Source organism: Carettochelys insculpta, chromosome 18 (genome assembly GCF_033958435.1).
Source record: "Carettochelys insculpta isolate YL-2023 chromosome 18, ASM3395843v1, whole genome shotgun sequence".
NCBI classification, from domain to species: Eukaryota; Metazoa; Chordata; order Testudines; family Carettochelyidae; genus Carettochelys; species Carettochelys insculpta.
The window spans coordinates 23,956,689-23,978,000 of NC_134154.1; the positions used below are offsets into that span (position 1 = coordinate 23,956,689).

Consider the following 21,312-nt stretch of genomic DNA (forward strand, 5'->3'; position numbering starts at 1 on the left):
AAAGGGTCCCACGCTGGTCCCTGTGGTCCTCACACCCTTTTCTCAGGCCTTTCTACTGTCTGTCCCTTCTTGGAGGCTAGGACTCCCAGGCCTGGATCTCCTCGCAGAAATCCTAAACCAAAAATATACAGACTCAAACCAGATTCTGTCCCTCTTCCCTCTCTGTATCAGTGCTCCTCTACTCAACTCCTGGTCATCTCGAGCTGCACTTTGGTCAGGGCTCACTGCTGGAGCCCACTCTGCTGCCAGTAGCTGGTTTGTCTCTCTTCTGTTGCAGCCTCAGGCCAGACTTCCCCACTCCAGATCCCTGGGATTCCTTTTCTCTCATCCCAGAGTCTGTCCCTTCTGCACTAAGCTTCCTGCCCTCGTGATTACCACCCAACCTCTTCCCAGCTGCGCAAGCTCTTTAAGCAATCCTGGCACTCTCCTTCTCCCCCAGGCACCAATAGGTAATGCGCTTGGCCTCTCAGGTCACCATTAACCCTTCAGGTTGGTCTGAGCCCCACTTCTGATCCCCATGCTGGTACACGCACAACCACGCCATGCTAATTCGGGAGAGCCAATGTCACGCTTTGAGGGACAGCTGAGACAGCTGCTGGCGCTGCATAAATATGACGGCTCCATATCAGGAGCAGGGTTGTTTTAAAGCCGTGTGGGCTGGTCACTCCTTGTCAGGTGGTGAGCCTGTGAAGGAGGGATCCACATGTGTCCAGGCATTTCCCCTTGGGGTCAGGTGGCCAGAATGATGTCACATCAGCAGGTCAGGTTTTTTCCCTCCTCCTCACCTATATCCTGGCCAGTCAGCATCATTCAGCATCTGGAGCGGGAAAGGCTCCAGTGACACCAGACAGCTTGGGGAGGAGGTCAAGAAGAACTGGGTATTCCCACCAGACCTGGAGACAACCCAGCAGAGCTGGCTGGAAACCATGGGGTCGCTGTTCACCATGTGGAAAGTGGAGCAAGTTGCTAGGCATAGCTGAATTCTGGGAAGTAACCTGCAGTGGGAGAAGTTTGGGGCTCAGCTCAGCTTGCTTTATTTCCTTTTGACATAGGTGCGTGAAAGCCAAAAACTGCAATGCAGTCCTTCTGGAGCTGTCCCATATGTTCTGGGGCGGTGGGGGAGTAAACCTCTAGGGTGACTGTGACAGGTGTCTTTTAATAGGACAGATGGTACATTTAGCTCCTAGGAATGGGATGGATGCGAAAGCCACAGAAGTACTGGTAGCAGGTCTAAAACTGAACCCAAGGGACTAGAGCCACTCAGGTACATGCCAATGAAAGCAGGGTAGACCAAGTAAAAGCTGGTAGTTCCTGCAGCAAATGTGAGTTTCCCCTTACCATCATCTCATCTATTTATGCTTTGTGTCAAGGGCTTCTGGGATTTGGAGACCTGATGTGCCGGGCACTGTGCAAACACATCACTTGTGTGGAACACCAAAGTTTGCCTTTAATGCTCAATTTGATGGAAGTCTCTCTTATCCCCCACTTTGGCTGCCATGTGAACTGAACTAATAACGGATTATCTGTTTGCAGTGGCTGGGATCTTTCCTCAGCGATTAGAGACCCCTTGTGTTAAGCTAAGCCACCCCGACCCCCAAAGAGCCTCCAATCGAAGTATACATTAACAGCAGATCGGTTGAGTTTAATGGCATGATGAGGTGCCAGGAGTTTAGAGCAGGGATGAATTTGGCTGGATGTGCCTTGGCCAGAACTGAAACCCTAGAGCAAAGCATTTGTGCTTGAGTCTGTCTTTAGGTATATCCTCCCTCAGATCTGCTTTCTGAATTGAAATCACTTCCGTTCCATAGCTTACCCCCTGACTTCTCTGCGCAGCCAGCCTCTCGTGACCCCAGGGGCCAGCCTGCCCAAGCTTTCATCTCCGCATGGGCTGAATCCCGCTGCTTGTCTTTTATGCATACACAAAAGCCAAGTCTGGTGGTGATGCAGGGGCTCGTTCCCAGCTAATTTCCTAGCATCAGATCCCACTCAGCAGCTCGGCTGAGTCACAGACACATGAGTAAGAAGCAGTAAGGCAAAGAATCCTTTGCCATAGTAACCCAAGGGCTTTGTCATCCCATTAGCATTCTCCGAAGCCCTTGCTGTGAGCTGCTTCTTCGCACGGTACCATGCAGTGAGGGAAGTGTTCCCTTGGTACAGGCTGAAGTGCTGGCAGAGCTCTTCCTGAGATCACTGAAAGAATGGCGTTACCTTAGAAGTTGAGAGGAGGGAGGGTGGTACGGAGGCTCTTTGGGTCCATTTGTAACGCCTCAGCTATGACATAACTTTTCAAGCGTTCTCACCCTCTCCAGCTCTGTCTGAAACAAACAGGTGGCAGTTGACTCAGTTGCCAGCCAAAGCAAGTTGCGGAGTGGGGCTTTTATCCGGAGGCTTCGAGTAGATACTTTTGCCCTGTCCATCAGGCTCTCCCAACCTAGAGACCCAAAGGCAGAGTTCACATTACTGCTGCCGCCATCATTTTCCATCCACTTAAATAAACGCTCTCAGTGCGTCATTGGTGTGAGGCAAGCGGAGGGAGCAGGTGAGGACATGTTCCTGCTGGTTATATTAATTTCAGCTACGGCACCAGGAAGTCTTAGCAGAACTTGAGACTCTTGATCCAGGCTAAAGGGTGCATTGGAAGGAGCAGCGTGTGCCTTAAAGCAGAGCAGGCAAGGAATCCCAGCTCCTAGATTCTGTTTCCTGCTCTGCTGCTTGCTTACTGGGCCACCTTGTGAGAGTCGCCTGGGCACAATCCACTAAATTTGGGGGCATGGCTCCCAACACCTAGCCCTGGCTGCGTCCGGTGTGCTGAGTGCTCAGACGGCCACAAGCTTAATTTCAAGACGGGGGTGCCAAGCATGTCTGAATATTGGGTCCCTTTAAGGTGGCTCAAGTTGGGCATCTGAGGTTGGCAGAAATGTGTCTGTGCTGTGTGGCCATCTTAGCCAAATTGGCTTTGTACAACGGCAGGGCCTATTACAGGCCTAGTTTAGCTTTAAAGATGGCCTCAGTTTGAGTTCATGAGGTGTCTAACTACCTGGTTGTGGCTTGAGTGCTGAACTGCTGACGTTTGTGGACACAAAATCATGCCATTAACATGCAGTCTGGTTGTATCTTGTCACATGATTGTTTGCAGTGCTTTTCCTGGGGGCATTGTGGAAAGATTAATGTTTTCTGTTGGCCTCGCCCAAGTCTCCGGCGGGTGACGTGACACTCAGTTGGGAAAAATGTCTTCAGGAAACACAGCCTTATGGTGCTCTGCACAAGTGGTGATCCCATCCTGCCACACCCCGAGTCAGACCGTAGGCGGTAAGGAATCCCAGTGAGTGAGGATGGACAGCACCAACTAGGGCACATGTATAGATGTGACCCCCCCCCACCCCCGACTTCCTCACAACTGTCAAGATTTATTTCAGAAACAGCCCTTGTCTGGGGATTAAAATTGCTCTTTCTGTCATTATGTGAAGTCCACCTGTTTGCCCTGTGGTCACTAGTAAAGTCCAGGAATGATGGGGGTTAAAGAGAACTGTGACCTGATTTCTGCCCAGTAATAAGAATACGCAGCGTTGTATTCCTCCTTCCCTTTGAGGAATAAAGGGAAAGCTCTGGGCATTGCAGGGTGAATTCTCCCCCAGGGATAGTCTTTCACCCTTGAGTGTTTCTCCCCCAGGAGAAAGAAAGGAACGCAAGGAGGAAGAAGAAGAAAGCCCCTGCTGTCCAAAACGAAGAAGCTGCCTTCCCTCCCACTGTTGAGGACGAGGAGATGGAGGTGTCCGGGACCAGCGGCAATGAAGAAGAGATGGCCGAGGAGGCAGAAGGTAAGGCATTTGAGGGTCAATGGCCATGGTGGGAATCGGCTCTGGAACATTTGCTTCATCCTTGGACCTGTGGCTACAGCCAAGCAGTCCTTTCCTGGCAGGAGAGGTGTTTCTGCCCTGCAAATGTCCGTACTTCCATGGGTCTCCCAGGTAAGAGCATCTCCTGGGTGGGAGGAGCCAGGCTTGGCTGCTGAGTGGCTCTGGCACCCCAAAGATGTGCGAGGGGGACGCTTTCACACCACACCAGAGAGACATGGAAGTGCTGACATTTCTGGCTCTCCAGGTTTCACTTTCAGGTGCCAGTCTGGTTCCTGGCTGCTGAAGGTTTATTTGTGTGAGGCTGTAAAACTCCACGTCCTGGTCAGCTGATAACAAGGATGCCCTCGGGCTGTGGCAGAGTCTGTTGTGGTATGAATTAGATTGGAAGCTCCACTCTTCGGTTTCCAGGAACCAAAGAGTGAGGGCAGCGCCAGCTTTCCCCCCACTGCCTAGCTCTGGAGGGATTACCTGCAGACAGGTCATTTCTGCAGCCCCTGTATGCTTGGGTCTCTCCCATGGGGGCTCATAGGGAACCCAGTTGGTACTGTTCGGGGGGATGGAATTTTTGTTAGTTTCACTTTTAGTCATTACTATTTCTGGCTCAGATGCTCATTGACACCCTACTAGGACAAAGCCCCATATCCTCTGACCGGTTCCTTCAGGCCCCTTGCTTCACTATTGGGCATCTCTGGGCGGGTCGAGGGTGTCATCTTGGATGGTCTTGGGTTTTCCATCACTCTGGGGAGAAGTCTGCCCTGCGACCAGCCCGCAGTGCCCAGGACACTTCTAAGGCAGGTGTGACTGCAGTGGAAGGTCAGATTCAGATAACACAATTCCAGCTATGTTAGTTACGTAGCTGGAGCTGACGTGCCTTAATTCAGAGTTCTTCGCCATCTCCACTAAGGGAGGTCAATGGGAACAAGTGTGCCCGTCGACTTCCCATACGCCTAACGAGAAGCAGGAGTACCAGCGCTGCTAGGGTGGTATGTACGTTCAGTTTAGTGCTTTCCTACCAGGTGCATGAAATCAAGCTCTGGAAGATCAACCATGGCAGCATCAGTCTTCCTCCAGGTGCAGACCTGGCCTTAGACTTCTGTAAATCAGATCTAAATAAAGGCCTGTTCATGCTGTGTGAGCCCCAGGGAAGTCTGAGGGTTGGGAAGCAGGTGTGTGGGGGTGGTGGGGAGGGATGGTAACAGCTGTTGCAAGGCGAAATTAAGCATCACTGCCCTGTCTGCTGCCCCAGGCCCTGATTGACCGAAGCACTTGATCACCAGGCACCACTTTTGATGTACTTGAAAACAGTTACCACATCCCTGCTCACTCTTCTCATTTCCAGATTAAACAAACGCAGGATTTTTTCAATCTTGCTTCACAGGTCATGTGTTCTAGACCTTTAATCTTTTTTCTCTTCTCTGGACTTTTTTCCCCACTATGTCCACAGCTTTCCTGAAATGTGGTACCCAGACCTGGAAGCAATATTCCTGCTAGGCAGCGTGGAGTAGAGCAGAAGAATTAGTGCTCGTGTCTTGCTTACAACACCCCTGTTACTGCATCTCTGAATGATGTTATTCTTTTGCAGCAGCATTACGCTGTTGACTCATATTTAGCTTGTGGTCCGCTATGACACCTCATTCTCTTTCTGCAGTACTCCTTCCAAGGCAGTCATTTCACGTTTTGTACATGTGTACCTGATTTGTCCTTCAGACAGAGAGTACTTTGCATTGTTCTCATTGCATTCCGTCCGGTTTACTTCAGACCCTTTCTCCAGTTTGGCCAGATAATTTTAAATTTGACTCCTGTCCTCCAAAGCTCTTGAATCCCCTTCCAGCTTGGTATCAATGACACACTTTATAAGCGTTTTCTCTGTGCCATTATCCAAAACATTGATGAAGATACTGAACAGAACTGAACCCAGAGCTGATTCCTGCAGAGCCCCGCTTGTTATGCTTTGCCAGCATGACTGTGAACCACTGCTATCTACTCACTGGAATGGTTATCCAACGAGTTACACATCCATCTAGGTTGCATTTCCCTATTTGGTTTATGAGAAGTCATGGAGACGGTATCAAAGACTTTTCTGAAGCTAAGATATACCACAACCACCTTCCCCTTTATCCACAAGCCTCGTTATCCTGTCAGAGAAAGTTATCAGGTTGGTTTGACAAAGTTTGTTCTTGACAAGTCTATAGGGTTCCTTATCGCTTCTCGATGTTTGTTTGCAAACTGATTCCTTCATTATTTGCTCCATTGTCTTTCCTGGTACTGAAGTTAAGCTGACTGCTCTCTGAGTCCTGGGTTGTCCTTATTTCCCCTTTTTTTTAGATGAACACTGTCCTTTTCCACACCCCAGGAATCTCTCCCATCTTCAGGGTTCCCGCTAACTTTTTCCACCGGTGGGCATAATAAATTTTGTTATGTGCACCGAGGCCTGTGGGGGTGTGCACCATGCTACCCACGGTGGGCAAGGTGGGAGTTCTGCGAGTTAGCTGGATGGCACTTGAATCTCTTCTAGGTGGCCTCCCAAGCGCTCATCTTACAGGGAACACCGTCCAACGTCTGTGGCTTTTCAGTGGCTTTTCTGGGGCTCAGATATCTCCCCAGTCGGCTCCTTGGGCAGTCTAAGATAAATTCAATCAGTTCCTGGTGACTTGAAGACATCCAATTTGTCTAAGTAGTTTTTAACTTGTTCTTTTCCTATTTTAGGGAGGAGTCTTATGTACATGCTTTAAATTAAGCCCCACTGACATGCTTTACTGAATCAGCTCCCCCATGAATGAGGTAGTAGGACAGCTGGTAGAGCCAAGGCGGGATCTCTTTTATGACTCTTCCGGCCAAACAGCAACCACCCTGTGGCTTCTGTTTCAGAAGGTGATTTTTCTTCGTGGCAGCAGCACTGTCAGTAGCTGTCAAAGCCACAGGCTTAGCACACCTCTGCTTTCAGGCGGAAAATTTCCCCTCTCCCACTTGAGCAGAAGAAAGGGAGCCAAACGATAGGGCCAGTTTTACCTATTTCTGGCTCAGAAAACTCAGCTGTGAGTTTGGGGAAATGTGCGTCATTTACAGCAATGGCCCCGTTTGACCTTTGTCAGATTAATGTAATAACATAACCAGCAATGCTGAAGCCTGCTGAGTCCTCGCTTTGGGGGTCAGGCTAGCGGAACTGGAAATTGCAAACTTTTTCAAGTCATTGTTGAAAGTGACTCATGACAAGGCCAGCTCCAGGTGTGACTCAGAGCTGGTGTAAGTTGTGGTTATTGCCCTTGGTGAGAGCTGTTCCGAGTAAAACCATGTGTTTTCAGGGGACAGATCTCCGGATGCACTTAGAAGCTTTACATTGCTATGGCTCCAGTTCTCATCTCTTACTCATCTTGTGCAGCAGACGGGACTCTGCTTCTGAAGAGGACTGCTGAGCTGACCAAAGCTTTTAGCCAAGTGGACAAAATGTCGCAAGTGCGGAAAGGCTAGAGCAGTGATGTGCTTGGACAGCTTGCCTCGTTCCCTGGACATCTGGGAGGCATTTTGGCAGAATGAATACTGACTGGAGGGCAGAGCTCAGGATGGTTTTGTTGTGTGATTAATTGTCTCTGTCCAGACTGCCTGGTTTGCACGCACAAAGTGTGAACGGGGCACTTGCAGCAAAGCCAGGCCAGATAACAATCTGTACTGTGCATCTCACCAGCCAGTGCATAACGCATTTGCAATTCAGATCCCCTCAGCCTCCCAGTGCTGGCGGCCAGTTCTCACTGTTGGCAGTGAACACATGGCAACGCAAGGCCTGGGTGAACCCAAGGCAAAATATCTGCGAGCAGTTCTTCGGCCCCCACAGACACGGTTTCGCTTTGGGAAGGGAAGTGGGTGCATTTCTGAGTGAGGCTTTGGCCAAATCCACCGTAAATCTCTGTCCTGCCTAAATAACGTCAATTCCTGGCCCGTCGTCCTTGGGTGACTGTGCTTCACTGATTTATTACAAGTAAATAAACATCAGGGAAGGCTGAAATTCCTATGGGCCTTGGGGCATTTTCCTGCCAAGAAAGTGGAATATTTTGGATGTATTCAGACATAAAGCTATCAGAGTATGGCTCCTCTGTGGCCATGTAGCTTGAAAGTCTTGCAGCCTGATACTGATCTGCCTGTAGAAGGAATCTCACCTTTCCTCCCATCCGTACTGTGTTGAGAGTGCTGCCCTTAAATCTCAAAGCGAGGGCATCTTGCCCTTAAACCTCTGATGTGCTGAAATAGTTTGGGGAGTTAACCCTCCACACCCTTTCCCTTGGGTCAGGAAGCCCCTGAATAAGGCAAAGTTCACGTCAAATATTCCTTCCCCTGGGTCAAAGCACCACAAACCTCCCCGTCTGAAGTGCCCTCTCTGCTTTATATGTAGAACTCTGTAAATCCACAGCTACCTGCTTTATACCCACAGGTATTCACATCCCTGGACATCAGTGCAGATATCCATGGCTTGTTCTTGCAGATACGACTGCAGATACAGGTTGAAGCTCTCTAGTCGGGAAACCTCTGGATCTGGCCAGTGCCAAATGAGGAAAAATTGCCAGACCCCAGGAGGTCGATATTGTCTAGCCCGTTACCAACACTTCCACTGCTTACTGGGCTCTTAGAAGACACTTAGGTATAAATTACAGCTAAAGAACAGCCCAAAACACTGAGAGCCAGGACTGATGGCTGGAAACAAAGTTTATGGGACCACGGGAAACGTGATACCCTTGATAAGCAGTCAGCCAGCTAATTAAAATCATGCCAGACCACAGAAGTTGCCGGATGAGAGAGTTCCAGATTGGAGAGGTTCAACCTCTGCAAATTTTGTATCTGCACAGGGCTCTGCTGATGTTACATAGTGGGTGTTTGCAGCGCAGGAGGAAGCTATTTCTTGTAGTGTGGGGGATGACCCTGGGTGCTTAATCATTAACCTGGCCTGAAACATTGGGATCTTCTTCTTCCAGCTGCCCATGACTGCTGTTCTTTTCATATTGGCATCCTTTAAAAAAAAAAAAGTGGAAGGCTCAGGTATGAACAGCAACAGCGCTGGAGGCAAACAGAAAGGCTGAGGCCTTTATCAGAGCGGAACTGGCCACATTGCTTTGACAGGGGCTGGTTGGAATTTTGAGACCTACCCAAATTGTGAAGGGAGTGATTTTAAATGTGCTGTTGGATCATGGGGGGCACAGAGGGCTCCTACCTGCCTGGTGCTAGACACCGGGTTCTGGCTTTTGGAGTCACAAGCATTGTTCCGTCCAATTTTTCCCATCCCTGGGTGGAACAGATTTTGTTCTGTGCACGCAAGTCCGGGTGGATGTGCACCTCTAATAGAAACGCACACTGCCGGCTGTGGGTGGTTGTGCTAATCAGCTGGGCGGCCCCTGACTTTCTCCTGGGTGTCTACCGAAGTGCTCAGCTCACAGGGAACACTAACGTGCTTTGAGAGAGCCTGATGAAAAGTGCTAGATAAGAGAGAGGTAGTGGCAGTTTTTGTTTCATGCCATGGTAATCCAGGCATGGGTCTTGGCTCTGGCATTTGGGGAACTCCGATAAAATGGCTCACTCCGATCACAGCCACCCTCCCGTTCTGATTTAGCAGCCCCTGAATCAAGCTGAGGGAAGCTTTCAAACTCTTTCTGCCTCACCCTCAGCCGTCTGGTCCCTCTGGGCCATTGCTGAACGGAACGCACTGTAATGTCACACAATGTGCTGCATGCTGGGGACAATGACAAACCACGGGAGGGACATTGAGGCTGGTGTCTTCCAAACTTGGGGCTCCATCCTCGCTGCCCATTGACACGGGTTCTTCCCCTTCGCCAGTGGGGTCACTCCAGAATAACTGGGGAGAGAAGTTGGCCTTTGGTAGGGGAATGACAGTGTTGGTGAAGCTGGGGAGGTTACTTCCTTCTTGTGTCTGTCCCATCGCCTCATGGTTGTGTATTAGATGTCTAAGGGGTAGGAAGGAGCACTACAGAACTCAAGTCTGGTTCGATTTCCTTTCAGCCGCAGTCAATCACAGCTCGGACACCGAGAGCATTCCCTCGCCGAGGCCTGAGACCAAAGAAAGTGGAGAAAATGGGCCCAAGCCCACGCCTGGGCCTGGGAAAGACTCCAGCACAGAACCTGCCCTCAAGGCGGAGGAGGTTGATTCTGCTACTGCAGCTACTCCCACCCCTGCCACCACCCCACTGCCCCAGGAGGCAGCAGCTGAGCCAGCCAGCAGTGAGGAGAAGCCACAGGAGGAGCTGGTGGTAGACGTGGTGAAAACGGAGGAGCCGGAGGAGAAGCCAAATGAGGAGCCCTGCAAGAGCGAAATCAAAGAGGAGGCGGCTGAGGAGTGCTTGGAGAGAGACAAGGTGAGCGACAAGGAACCAGAGGGCGGCAGCAGTGGCAGCGAGGTGGGAGCAGAGGCGACGCCCAAAGCCGAGAAGAAGAAGAGTCACAAAGCAGTCAAAGCGGCCAGGCTCAACCCCGACAGCGACTCCAGCGCCACCTGCAGCGCAGATGAGATGGATGAGCAGGAGACTGTGGACAGAAGCAGGTGAGACGCCACGCCTGGGGAGTAGAGCCAGCCAAGCAGGTCAGGCACAGGGGGCCGGCTGACTTCCCTGCCGGGGGAGCCAGGGCAGCTGTGCAGGAGGACGTGCCTCAGGCCGTGCGGGGGGTTGGCAGTTCACGCTGTGACTGTGGCATCAGGGGTGTGTGACGGATGAGATCTTCCCTGGGAAGTGCTGCTCATTGGCTGGGGCTGGAGTCAGGAGGCCAGGCTAGGTCCTGTGGGGTCCTACTTTGTTCCATATCCCTGTCTCCTGTATTCCCGGCACAAGGGACCTGGGCTTTCTGACTTGCTACGGCTGAGGTGTACCCGCGAGAGCATTTGTGCAGTGTGGTGCTGCTCTGGGTAAGCACATGAAGAAGTGACTGGGGCCTAAGGGGCAGAACAGAGAGCTCTGGGCTCTGCCACTGACGCACTTTGTGACCTTGGGCAAACCACTTCACCTCTCCAGCTGGGTTCCCTCTAATTTTTTTTATCCATAGTCAGGGTAAATTTTATGTGCACCAAGGCACATGGGGATGTGCACCACCAGTAGAAACGCCAGCTGCTGGCTGCGGGTGCTCCGCTAATCATCTAGATGGCACCTGAATCTTTCCTGGCCGCCTGTGCCCTTGTGTAAAATGAGAGCGGTGATAATGTTCTCTCCCTTGCAGTCAGCTTGAAAGGCTGATATTTGGGACCCAGTTTGAGTGTATAGGAGGAGAGGGCAAGAGAAGTAAAAACTGTGCTGTGTTTATTAGACTGTTACGCTGCACTAGCAATGCGGGCATTTGCTGACCAGCTAGTCGTTTCCATCTCTTATTATTCCCATGCCCCGTTCTCATTGGCCAGTCCCTCTGTAAAGCTCTGTAAGGCTTCCTGGCTTTGAACCTTATGTTGGCAACAGCTTCTGCCAGGAAAGTGGAATAAAGGGCACAGGGCTGCTCTGCTGTGTCACAGGCCTGGCCACGGACAGCAGTGAGACAGAGGTCACTGCCTGCAATACGTGCCTGTCCTGCATCAGCGGCCGGCTCTCCTGGCCGGAGAGTTGTGGCTTCTTGCATAGACTTGACCTGTGTCAATGAAGGCCAGTGAGATCCGCAGGTGGGAACAGTTTCTCCTTCAGTGGCTGCACACTGTTTGCAGGGTAGGAGCTGCTTAGCTCTCCCATGGCGTGGAGAGGGAAGCGGAGTCTGAATTGTTCCTTGCATGGAGAGAGGCCATTTAAGCATCTAGTCATTAATTATCTGTGAGGAGAGCAGGGCAAGGCACCAGGCCACACGTGTTGTAATTCTGCGTCTCTGCCGGGACCGGTGGTATCAGACTGCTAATGGGATCTCCCATATTCCACCCAAGACGCTGTGGAAATAGACACATGGCTCCTCCCATACCTTGGGGTATATGTGCACATATGGAAACAGCTGCAGGCATTTTAGATTAGCAACAAAGTGAGCATTCAGGGTTGTCCAGGGTGTGGCCAGACTTCTGGAGGAGGTAGCATTTTAGCACCTGTACCCTTCACCCCACTAGCACCTGGTCCCATCCACCCTCCCCATCAGCCAGATGATTTCCCCCATCCCTGGACTCTTACAAAGATGCAGTGTATAAAAACAAGTTATAAAATTGATTTTTTCAGTCCTGGCTCCTCTCTGCCTCCATCAGCAGCGGTTGGTTCTGTGGGCATGTGTGAGTCATAAGAGTGGCCGTACGAGGTCAGACCAAAGGTCCATCTAGCCCAGTATCCTGTCTGCCGACAGTGGTCAATGCCAGGCGCCCAGGAGGAGTGAACCAAACAGGGAATCATCAAGTGACCAATCTCCTGTCATCCATTTCCAGCCTCTGACAAATAGAGGCCAGGGACACCACTCTTACCCATCCTGGCAAATAGACATAGATGGACCGAACCCTCATGAATTTATCTAGTTCTTCTTTGAACCTGCTTAAAGTCCTGGTCTTCACAACATCCTCTGGCGAGGAGCTCCACAGGCCGACCGTGCGCTGCGTAAAGAAAAACTCACTTTTGTTACTTTTAAACCTGCTACCCATTAATTTCATTTGGTGATCCTAGTTCTTATGGGAACAAGTAAATAACTTTTCCTTACTCACTTTTCCACACCAGTCATGATTTTATGGACCTGTATCATGTCCCCCCCTTCGTCTTCTCTCTTCTAAGCTGAAAAGTCCCAGTCTTTTTAATCTCTTCTCATGTGGCCCCATTCCAGCCCCCTAATCATTTTTGTTGCCCTTTTCTGAACCTCTTCTAATGCCATTGTCTGTTCTGAGATGAGGCAACCACATCTGTACACAGTATTCAAGAGGTGGGTGTTCCATGGATTTACATAGAGGTAATAAGATAGTCTCCATCTTACTCTCAATCCCTTTTTAATGATTCCTAATATTCTGTTTGCTTTTTCGACTGCTGCTGCACACTGAGAGGATGTTTTCAGAGAACTGCCCACAAGGCTTCCAAGATCTTTCTCTTCAGTGGTTATGACTAAATTAGTCTGTATAGCTGGGATTATTTTTCCAATGTGTGTTACTTTACATTTATCAACGTGAAATTTCATTTGCCATTTTATTGCCCAATCACTTAGTTTTGTGAGAGCTTTTTGGGGCTCTTCCCAGTCTGCTTTGGTCTTAACTATCTTGAGCAGCTTAGTGTAAGCTGCATCACCTTAGTTCCCTCCTCGCCCTTTGTACAGACTTGCTTTTGGGGAGGGGCCCCTCACATACCCAGAGCCAGGGAGGTGCCTCCACACCTGTGGGGTGGGGAATCCAGTATGACAGCAAAGGAGGATGCAGGGAGCCTAAGGGGCAGGGCTAGGAAGCTGTGCACGTGAGGGGCCTGCGCTGGAGAGAGACAAGCTTGGTGAGGTTCTTAGTGAGTACAGTGCGCCTCCTGCGATCAAGCTGTTTGCCTGTCCTGCGAGAACTGCCTCTTGCACTGCAAACCTGCGACTAAACGGGGCTGCATGTGTGGCTGCCCCAACCCCTTGCGGTCGGGCTTCTCCTGTCACACTCTGCTCTCCCGGCTGTGTGAATTCCTCCTTTAGGCAGAGGGAGGAGCTCAGTCTGCCAACCACCCCCCCCCCCCCGCACTAATCCCCGTGAGAACAAAAACAGAGAGGGCAAGAGCACCGCTCAGGTTGACTGTTAACCCAGCTTCACTCCACCACAACAAGAGCATTTACCAGCTTCCCGGAGCCAAAGGAGGGAAGGGTCATGCTTTAATCCCAGGCTTCCCATGGAGCACGCACATACCCGCCCCAGCAAACAAATATCAGTGCAATGGCATTAAACAGGCTTCCCTTGGGGGGCCCTGTGCCACTCCTCTTAGCAGCTGCTGTGCTGAAAGAGGGGGTATTGCCGGTGTTCAAGGGTTGGCTGCCTGGGAAAGTTTGACGAGTTATACCAGGATAGTTACATGGGTCTGTTTGTATAAGTGTAATGCTGCAGATGGACACACACTCATCCCCATGCAAGTACACGCTGAATCTCCCTAGTTCCTCTCTCTCTCATCCCGCAACATCCGTAATCTGGCATGATTTTAGTTAGCCTACATGGTGCGGCCAAGTTTCCCATGGACACACAGTTTGTTTTCAGGCAGCAGTCCTGGTTCTCGGGGTTCTGTGCTGTTATTTAGCTGTAGTTTACCCTTCAGTGTCTTCTAAGAGTCCAGTCAGCAGTGGATGTGTTGGTTATGCTGCTAGTTCAGAGTTTCACAATGTTTTTTATAAAGTACCCCTTTTTCAAAAAAAAAAAAAAAGTACTCCCAGGCTTCTCTTGCGTACCCTAACAGTACATGTGCCACCAGTTAAGAAACATGGTCCTAAGGTAATCTGAGGTCTTGAAACAAGTGCCGTTCAACCTGTCCAGATTACTGTACCCTTTTCAGGAGTCAGATTTGGTATGCATACAACTAAGTTACACCTCACTTAAAAATTACTTACAGAAATATGCAAAAATATCACAGAAGACTACTGCTGAAAACGTGCTGACTTTCTACCATAGTATTAGCAAATCATAGAACGCTAGGACTGGAAAGGACCTTGAGAGGTCATTGAGTCCAGCCCCCTGCCCTCATGGCAGGACAAACTACTGTCTAGACCATACCTGATAGACATTTATCTAACCTGTTCTTAAATATCTCCAGAGATGGAGATTCCACAACCTTCCTTGGCAATTTATTCCAGTGTTTGACCACCCCGATAGTTGGGAACTTTTTCCTAATGTCCAACCAAAACCTCCCTTGCTGCAGTTTAAGCCCATTGCTTCTTGTTCTTTCCTCAGAGGCCAAGAAGAACAAGTTTTCTCCCTCCTTATGATACCCTTTGAGACACCTGGAAATCACTATCATGTCCCCCCTTAATCTTCTTTTTTCCAAACTAAACAAGCCCAATTCTTTCAGCCTTTCTTCATAGTTTTCTAGACCTTTGATCATTCTTGTTGCTCTTTTCTGGACTGTTTTCAACTTCTCCACGTCTTTCTTGAAATGCAGTGCCCAGAACTGGACACACTACTCCAACTGAGGCCTAACCAGCACAGAGAAGAGCAGAAGAATGACTTCTCACATCTTGTTAATGCATCCCAGAATCATGTTTGCTTTTTTTGCAAGAGCATCACACTGTTGACTCATATTTAACTTGTGGTCCACTATAACCCCTAGATTTCTTCCAAGACAGTCGCTTCCCATTCTGTATGTGTGAAACTGATTGTTCCTTCCTAAGTGGAGCACTTTGCATTTGTCTTTATTAAACTTCATCCTGTTTACTTCACACCATTTCTCCAATTTATCCAGATCATTTTGAATTTTGACCCTGTCCTCCAAAGCAGTTGCAACCCCTCCTAGCTTGGTATCATCTGCAAACTTAATAAGCGTACTGTCTATGCCAATATCTAAATAGTTGATGACGATATTGAACAGAACCGGTCCCAATACGGACCCCTGCGGAACCCCACTTGTTATACCTTTCCAGCAGGATTGAGAGCCATTAATAAGTACTCTCTGAGTACTGTTATCCAGCCACCTTATAGTAGCCTCCTCTAAGTTGTATTTGCCTAGTTTATTGATAAGAATATCATGCGAGACTGTCTCAAATGCCTTACTAAAATCTAGGTATGCCACATGAATTGGGATAGAAATAGCGTGTTTACATTTCAGCGTGAGGCATATGAAGCAGTAGAAACAAGTCATTGTCTAAATGAACCTTTAGATTGCACTGGCTTTACTAATGCTTTTTATAGCTTGTTGTAAAACTAGGCAAATACCTAGCTGAGTTGACGTACCCTTGGAAGAACCTGGTGTACTCATAGCACTGGCTGAGAAACATTGTGCGAGACAATATTGACCTTCCGTGGTGAATTCTTTCATTTGGCATGTCAGGTCCTGAGGGTGCCCAACTAGCAAGGCTCAACCTGTAGCTTTGTTGGAAAGCAGCCTCAGCTGAACCAGACAGTGGGGGGTAATCCCTCAATAGCAGATTGACTGCCAGCTGGGGGCATTGTACTGGGTTAGCAGGCTGAGGCGTGCTTACAGAACATCCACACCCGTGGAAAGCCTTTGCTGTAGACCTTGGTGTGAGAAGTTACCAGGGAAGCCAGGGCAGGGTGTGCTTAAGGTGCAGCCAGTTCAGGCACACCCAGGCCCCAGGGTATGTTCTCAGGCAGCTCATCCATGCTGAACCCACCCCCCCGTGCTGCAGCTTCACTGCTAATGGTGCTGGCGCTTGCTGGATCAAATAGTGCAGTGTGGCTGGCTGCAGCTGTCCTCAGTCGCTGTACCGTCTGTCAGCTTGAACGCGCACCTTTCAGCTAGCCTGACTTTCCTGTGTAGATAAGCCCTGGCAAACACATGCATGCATGGAGTTTGGGCTGCAGGGATTCAGGAAGCTGTTTCCTTCCTCCTTTGCACTTCTCAGTCACTTACTGAAAATGTGTTGCTTTCTCCTTCAGCTGGAGGGTGGGGTAGTTCTGCAGGTTGAGGAGGGAGACTGAGGACCAGACTGGAGGAGTGATTCTTAGGGACAGCTGCGTTGGCTACCCTCCATCGTTTGGCAAGTCATGCTACTGAGTGGCAGGCCAGGTGAAGCTCCAGAGTTAAAAATAAAGATCATTGTTTTTATATATAATATATATAATCTCCTTTTTAAAAGGCTGAAGTGCAGCTCTCGGTCACCCAAGATGTAAATGAATGGGTTATAAAGTGCCGAAATGAGGAAGCTAGTTGTAAAAGTTACAGGAAGGCACTTACCACCTTAGCTGTGTGCAAAGAGCCCTGTGGCCAGCCTTTACTAAGTTCGAGTTGGTCCGCCGCTCTCTTGCCACTTGAGCTGCCTGACTCTTTTATCTTTTATCTTGTCGGTTTGCTGGGGGACGTGTGCACCTAGCTACAGGAGCTGAATCAGGCAAGAGATCCCTGGGAACCCTGCCTATCCATTCCTCCCTCCCTGCTTCTTCCATCACTTAGCTCTTTGGGGCTAGAGGGTGGTTTGAGACACCCCTGGTTAGAAATGAAAGGTATGTGTGTCAGTTACTGTCCTGGCCATGTCATTCTTCACTTCACACACATGCAGATAAGGTGTGGAGGTGTCTGAGGCGCAGTTTACGGACAGATTGCTTCCATGGCAAGGTGACGTTTGCTGATTTTGCGGCACGTAGAGCTGGACAAACAAGTGTTCATGTCAGTAAATACAGACATTGTAACAATATAAATTATATTTGGCTCCTTGAATCAACTCTGCCTCCAAGCACTGAGGCAAAACAGCTGTTCTTAGCCCCATTTTATTGATGGGAAAGACAAGGCTCAGATGGATCAATTAAGACTTTAAAAAAACCAAGTGCCTAAATTTGGGCTTCTAAAGCCACTTTAGGCTCATGTGTATTTGGGCCAGATCCTGATGTAAATCAGGTCCAGCTGGGTAACTCTGCCACTTTCCACCAGCTCAGAAGCAAGACAGCTCTATCTGCCGATGGGAACTGCCAGGTGCTTAGCAGTTCAGAAAACTAGGCCACTTAGCCAGTATCCAGCGAAACCGCTTCTGAGGTAGAATGCTGCTGCATGTGAGCCAGGCTGTCAGAGTCTGGCCCTGCATTTTTACATCACTACGGGTGCCTCTGAAGGGGCTGAGAGTGAACGTGGTGCTGTGGTTTCAGCAGCACTCAGGAGGGAGGTGCAGCCTGGTCTCTGTTCCGGGGCAGCTCGGCTGGTTAGTTAGCGAGGGCGCGCACTCACCCCAGGACACTATGACAGCATGTGGGTTGTGAACTGGCAGCTCTCCTTGGAGGCCCAGTCAACTCTTCCCAGCACCAGCGGCTGGGTGGAGGTGGCCCCAGCAGTTTCCGAGCCAACGGTGCTGGTCTGGAAGCTGTGTTTGCTGAGAAGGAAATGGAATCTGACTTTCTGGAAAAAAGAGTTTAGGAGAAGACTCAGAGGCCAAAGTTTCCAAAAGTAAGAAGTGATTTGGATGCTCAGCCAGGCTGCCTTATGGGGCCAGAAGGAAAGAGAGGTGGGTGTCTGGCCCAGCCTCAGGTTGGGCAGCCAAAAACTGAGGTCATCAAACCCTTCAGTTGCCTGAAAATGTTAAAAAGAGCTTGAACTACAGGCTGAACTTCTCTAGTCCGGCATTCTGTGGGCCGGCAACTTCCGTAATCCGGCATGATTTTAGTTAGCCAGATGACCACTTACCATGGGTGTGGCCAAGTTTCCTGTGGTCCCATCAAGTTTGTTTCCAGCCACTGGTCCTGGCTTTCTGTGTTCTGTGCTGTTCTTTAGTTCTAATTTACCCCAAATGTCTTCTAAGAGCCCAGTAAGCAGTGGAAGTATTGCTAATGTGCTAGACAGTATTGACCTCCTGTGGTCTGGTTAATTCTCTGGCTTGGCACCGGTCAGGTCCCGAAGGTGCCAGATGAGAGAGGTCCAACTTACAGTCAGTCCCTCACCTATGCCTGGCAATGGCTTTGCATGGCTGTTGTGGGGCATAGGCCCCCGGGCTAGGTAGCTGCTCTTTGTATAGCGGTCAAACTTCTCGCTGTGCATCCACCACTACTGGCAGGTTCTGAGCTTTTATTCCCACAGCTGCTCTGATTAGTTGTTGATCTTCTTCCCTCTTCAGAGAGCTCCCTTGCCAGGCTCCTGGGGGTAAGCCGAGGTGGTGCCTTTCACAGCTCCTGCCTTGTAACCAGAATACCCTGCAAGGGGAGGATTGGTGGGAAGAGAATGGAGCTGGGGCGGGGAAAGGAGGACGGGAGCTGAGCACAGAGATATATTTATTTCGCTCACATGGCCCAGCCAGACTTGTTTATCATCCAGGGTTGAACGCAGAATGACCTTGAAATTTATAGACTGAAAAGAGCAGTCAGCTAGCAGCTCAGATAAACAGAGCGGGCCGTGAACCTTCAAACTCTGGGCTGCTTCACCAGCTCGTGGGCGGGAGAGAGAGAGAAGCTGTGTCAGGGAGAGGCCTGGTCTGGTGCTCTGGGCATAGGGCTGGGAGCCAGGTGCTCTGGGAGCCATATCCATTTCCCTGGGATGCAAGGAGGGCTCAGCTTTGAAGGTAAAAAGCACCGAGTGAGCTAAATAGTACTTGGGAGCAATGTAGGTTAGCAGCTGCCCTGCCTCATGGGCTGCCCCCACGGGCCTATGCTGTTAGCGCTGACCCTGCTCCCACAAGGCCAATGGCAGCTCTGCCCTGCCACCTGCATCGCATTGCTCCGTCACGCTGGCACCTGGAACCGCAGCTCACGAGGCGGAGCAGTTCTGCACCCCACGCAGCCTGACAGCCCGGTGAACACAGACCCCGCAGCCAAAGCAGCGCCTCAACCATTCGCTAGCGTGAGCAGCAGCTCCTCAAAGCAGGCCTGTGTGGGGGCGGGGAAGCAGTGTGTTCGACTGGTGCGCAGCGCCGGGCTGTTGGTCACTGCAGCAGGCAAGGGGCAGTTTCCTGCCCCTGCTTTTGTCCAGCACTGAGGGCAGCTTGATTTCAGGTTCCCTTCCCCTCCAGGGAGAGTTCTGCCTTCCTCCCAGCTCCTGTCTCCTTCCTCCTCCTCCTCTGCTGGATCGCCTGAGGGCGGAGGCCAGGCCGAGTGTGGCTCAGACGCCTCACCCCTCTCTGAACACCACAGACCCTGCCAGCTTCCCAGAGGCCCTCGGGACACTCAGGTGCAGGAAGAGGGCAATGAGCCAGCCTCAGCAGGGTTAATCCAAAGACGGGGATGGGGGGTGGGCAGGGCTCCATAGCCCTGGGAGGAGGAGGGAGCCCACTCAGACCCACCCCGGGTAAATCTGGACCAGCAGCTCTAGTCAGAGCTCCTGCTGCGTGGCCAGGTTCTGAGGGGCTGGGTGTGGGCCCTGTGCCACTGGGGGCTGTTTGACTCTCAGGCAGGGGTCGTCCAGCACAGAACATTGTTCTTCACTGTTGGCGCCTACCAGTGAGTTATAATATGGCCGAGGGCGGGTGGTGCCAGCCAGTCCCAGAAGACACCACTTCCCTGAAGGGGTCCTGCCTGGGTGGGCCGGAGCCCTCAGTTCCTCACGCCATTCCGCGGTGTTGAGTCCAGACGCTCGTGTCGTGGTCTTGCCGTGAGCGAGATCCCAGGCCCCATGCCTGCTTGGGATTCCACGTGCTGGTGCAAACCAGACGCGGCTCCACTGGAGTCTCAGGCGAGATCAGAACCAAGTTCCTGGACTTCCTAACTAACGGGCATCCTGCATCGGGGCTGATCCTCCTGACTCCTTTGAGTCAGGCCTTCTGAGGAAGGCAAGCAGGACCTGGCCTGCTTTCCCTCTGCTGTAGCTGTCTGATCCCAGCTCCCTCTGTCGCCCCTGTCCCGGCTGTGCTCTGGCTGCGTAGCGCTGACTGTCACCAGCTGCCCTGTGCACCACAATGACAGGGCGGTGTTACCTCCTGGGTGGGTGCCGTGCATGGGGAAGGAGGGGGTGCGGTGCGGAGGTAGTTTGGAGTACTGCTGCTTCAGAGTAGGATGGTCCAGGACCTGTGCTACTTATCACTGATTATAGGTCAAGGTCTAGCGGGTCAGATCTCCATGTACCCGTATAGTCGATACTGCTCCTCTCTGATGCAACAAAGCTAGCAGTGGCTTCTTGAAGCCCCATGTGTTCAGCAAGCAGACCTGGGAAGGTGGCCAGCCTGAGGCTCCCTTTGCAGTCTGCGTGGCACGAGCCAGGGTTAGACAAAATCTGCTGCACAAGTGATGGCTGCTGGCCCCAGGACCTCCAGAGCCAGGAACACGAGCTGTGGAGCGTGAGGTGAAAAGCCAAGGCGCCTCAGCCGGGATGATAACACTCACCGCCTCTGTGACTCAGGCTGCAGGGGACCCGGAAAGTGCGCTGGACGTGCACACAGACTGTTGTGCATTGGTGCGACAGGCTTCTCTGTGGGCAGGAGAGGCTGGTGAACTCGAGAATCATAAGTTTAAAAAGTTACAGATTCCCGACCCCGGGGCGAGTGCGCGTGGGGCGTCATCTCGTGCCAGGGTGGGAAACATGACTCCTAATGATGCGTGTGTCTGTGCACAGGCTGCTCTCTCCACGGCCCAGCCTCCTCAACACTGCCCCCGATGCCAGGCTGAACCCCTCGCCTCAGAAACTCCTGGACCTGAAGCAGCTGAAGCAGCGAGCTGCTGCCATCCCCCCAATCGTGAGTACCAGAGCGAAGCCCCACCTCGCCCAATCCCGCTTTGCTCCAGACAGTTCCCTTCCCAGTGCCTTGTGCATGCTTGTGCATGGGTGTGACCGCACGAGGGCTCACCTCTGTGTCTGCGCTTTCCCATATGGGTGCTGGTGTTTGCGCCTGGATCAGGTGTGAGTAAATGAGTTTGGGAGTGGGAATCTACGCATGATAGTGCGTGGGTCCGGGGTGTGACTTCATGGAGGGGTGCTAGGCATAGCTCTCTGAGTGTGTTGTG

General features: G+C 51.1%; 1 protein-coding gene across 13 annotated transcripts in view; it reads left to right on the forward strand.

The window, feature by feature from the left end:
* NCOR2 (nuclear receptor corepressor 2) overlaps window positions 1-21,312 on the forward strand; it is a 446,369-nt gene that overhangs the window by 359,700 nt on the left and 65,357 nt on the right. For all 13 annotated transcript variants that reach the window (XM_075012373.1, XM_075012370.1, XM_075012376.1 and 10 more), the window contains 3 exons: window positions 3,671-3,818; window positions 9,858-10,395; window positions 20,924-21,044. In XM_075012373.1, coding sequence (XP_074868474.1) covers window positions 3,671-3,818; window positions 9,858-10,395; window positions 20,924-21,044 — 807 coding nt within the window. The remainder of the gene's footprint in view (window positions 1-3,670; window positions 3,819-9,857; window positions 10,396-20,923; window positions 21,045-21,312) is intronic.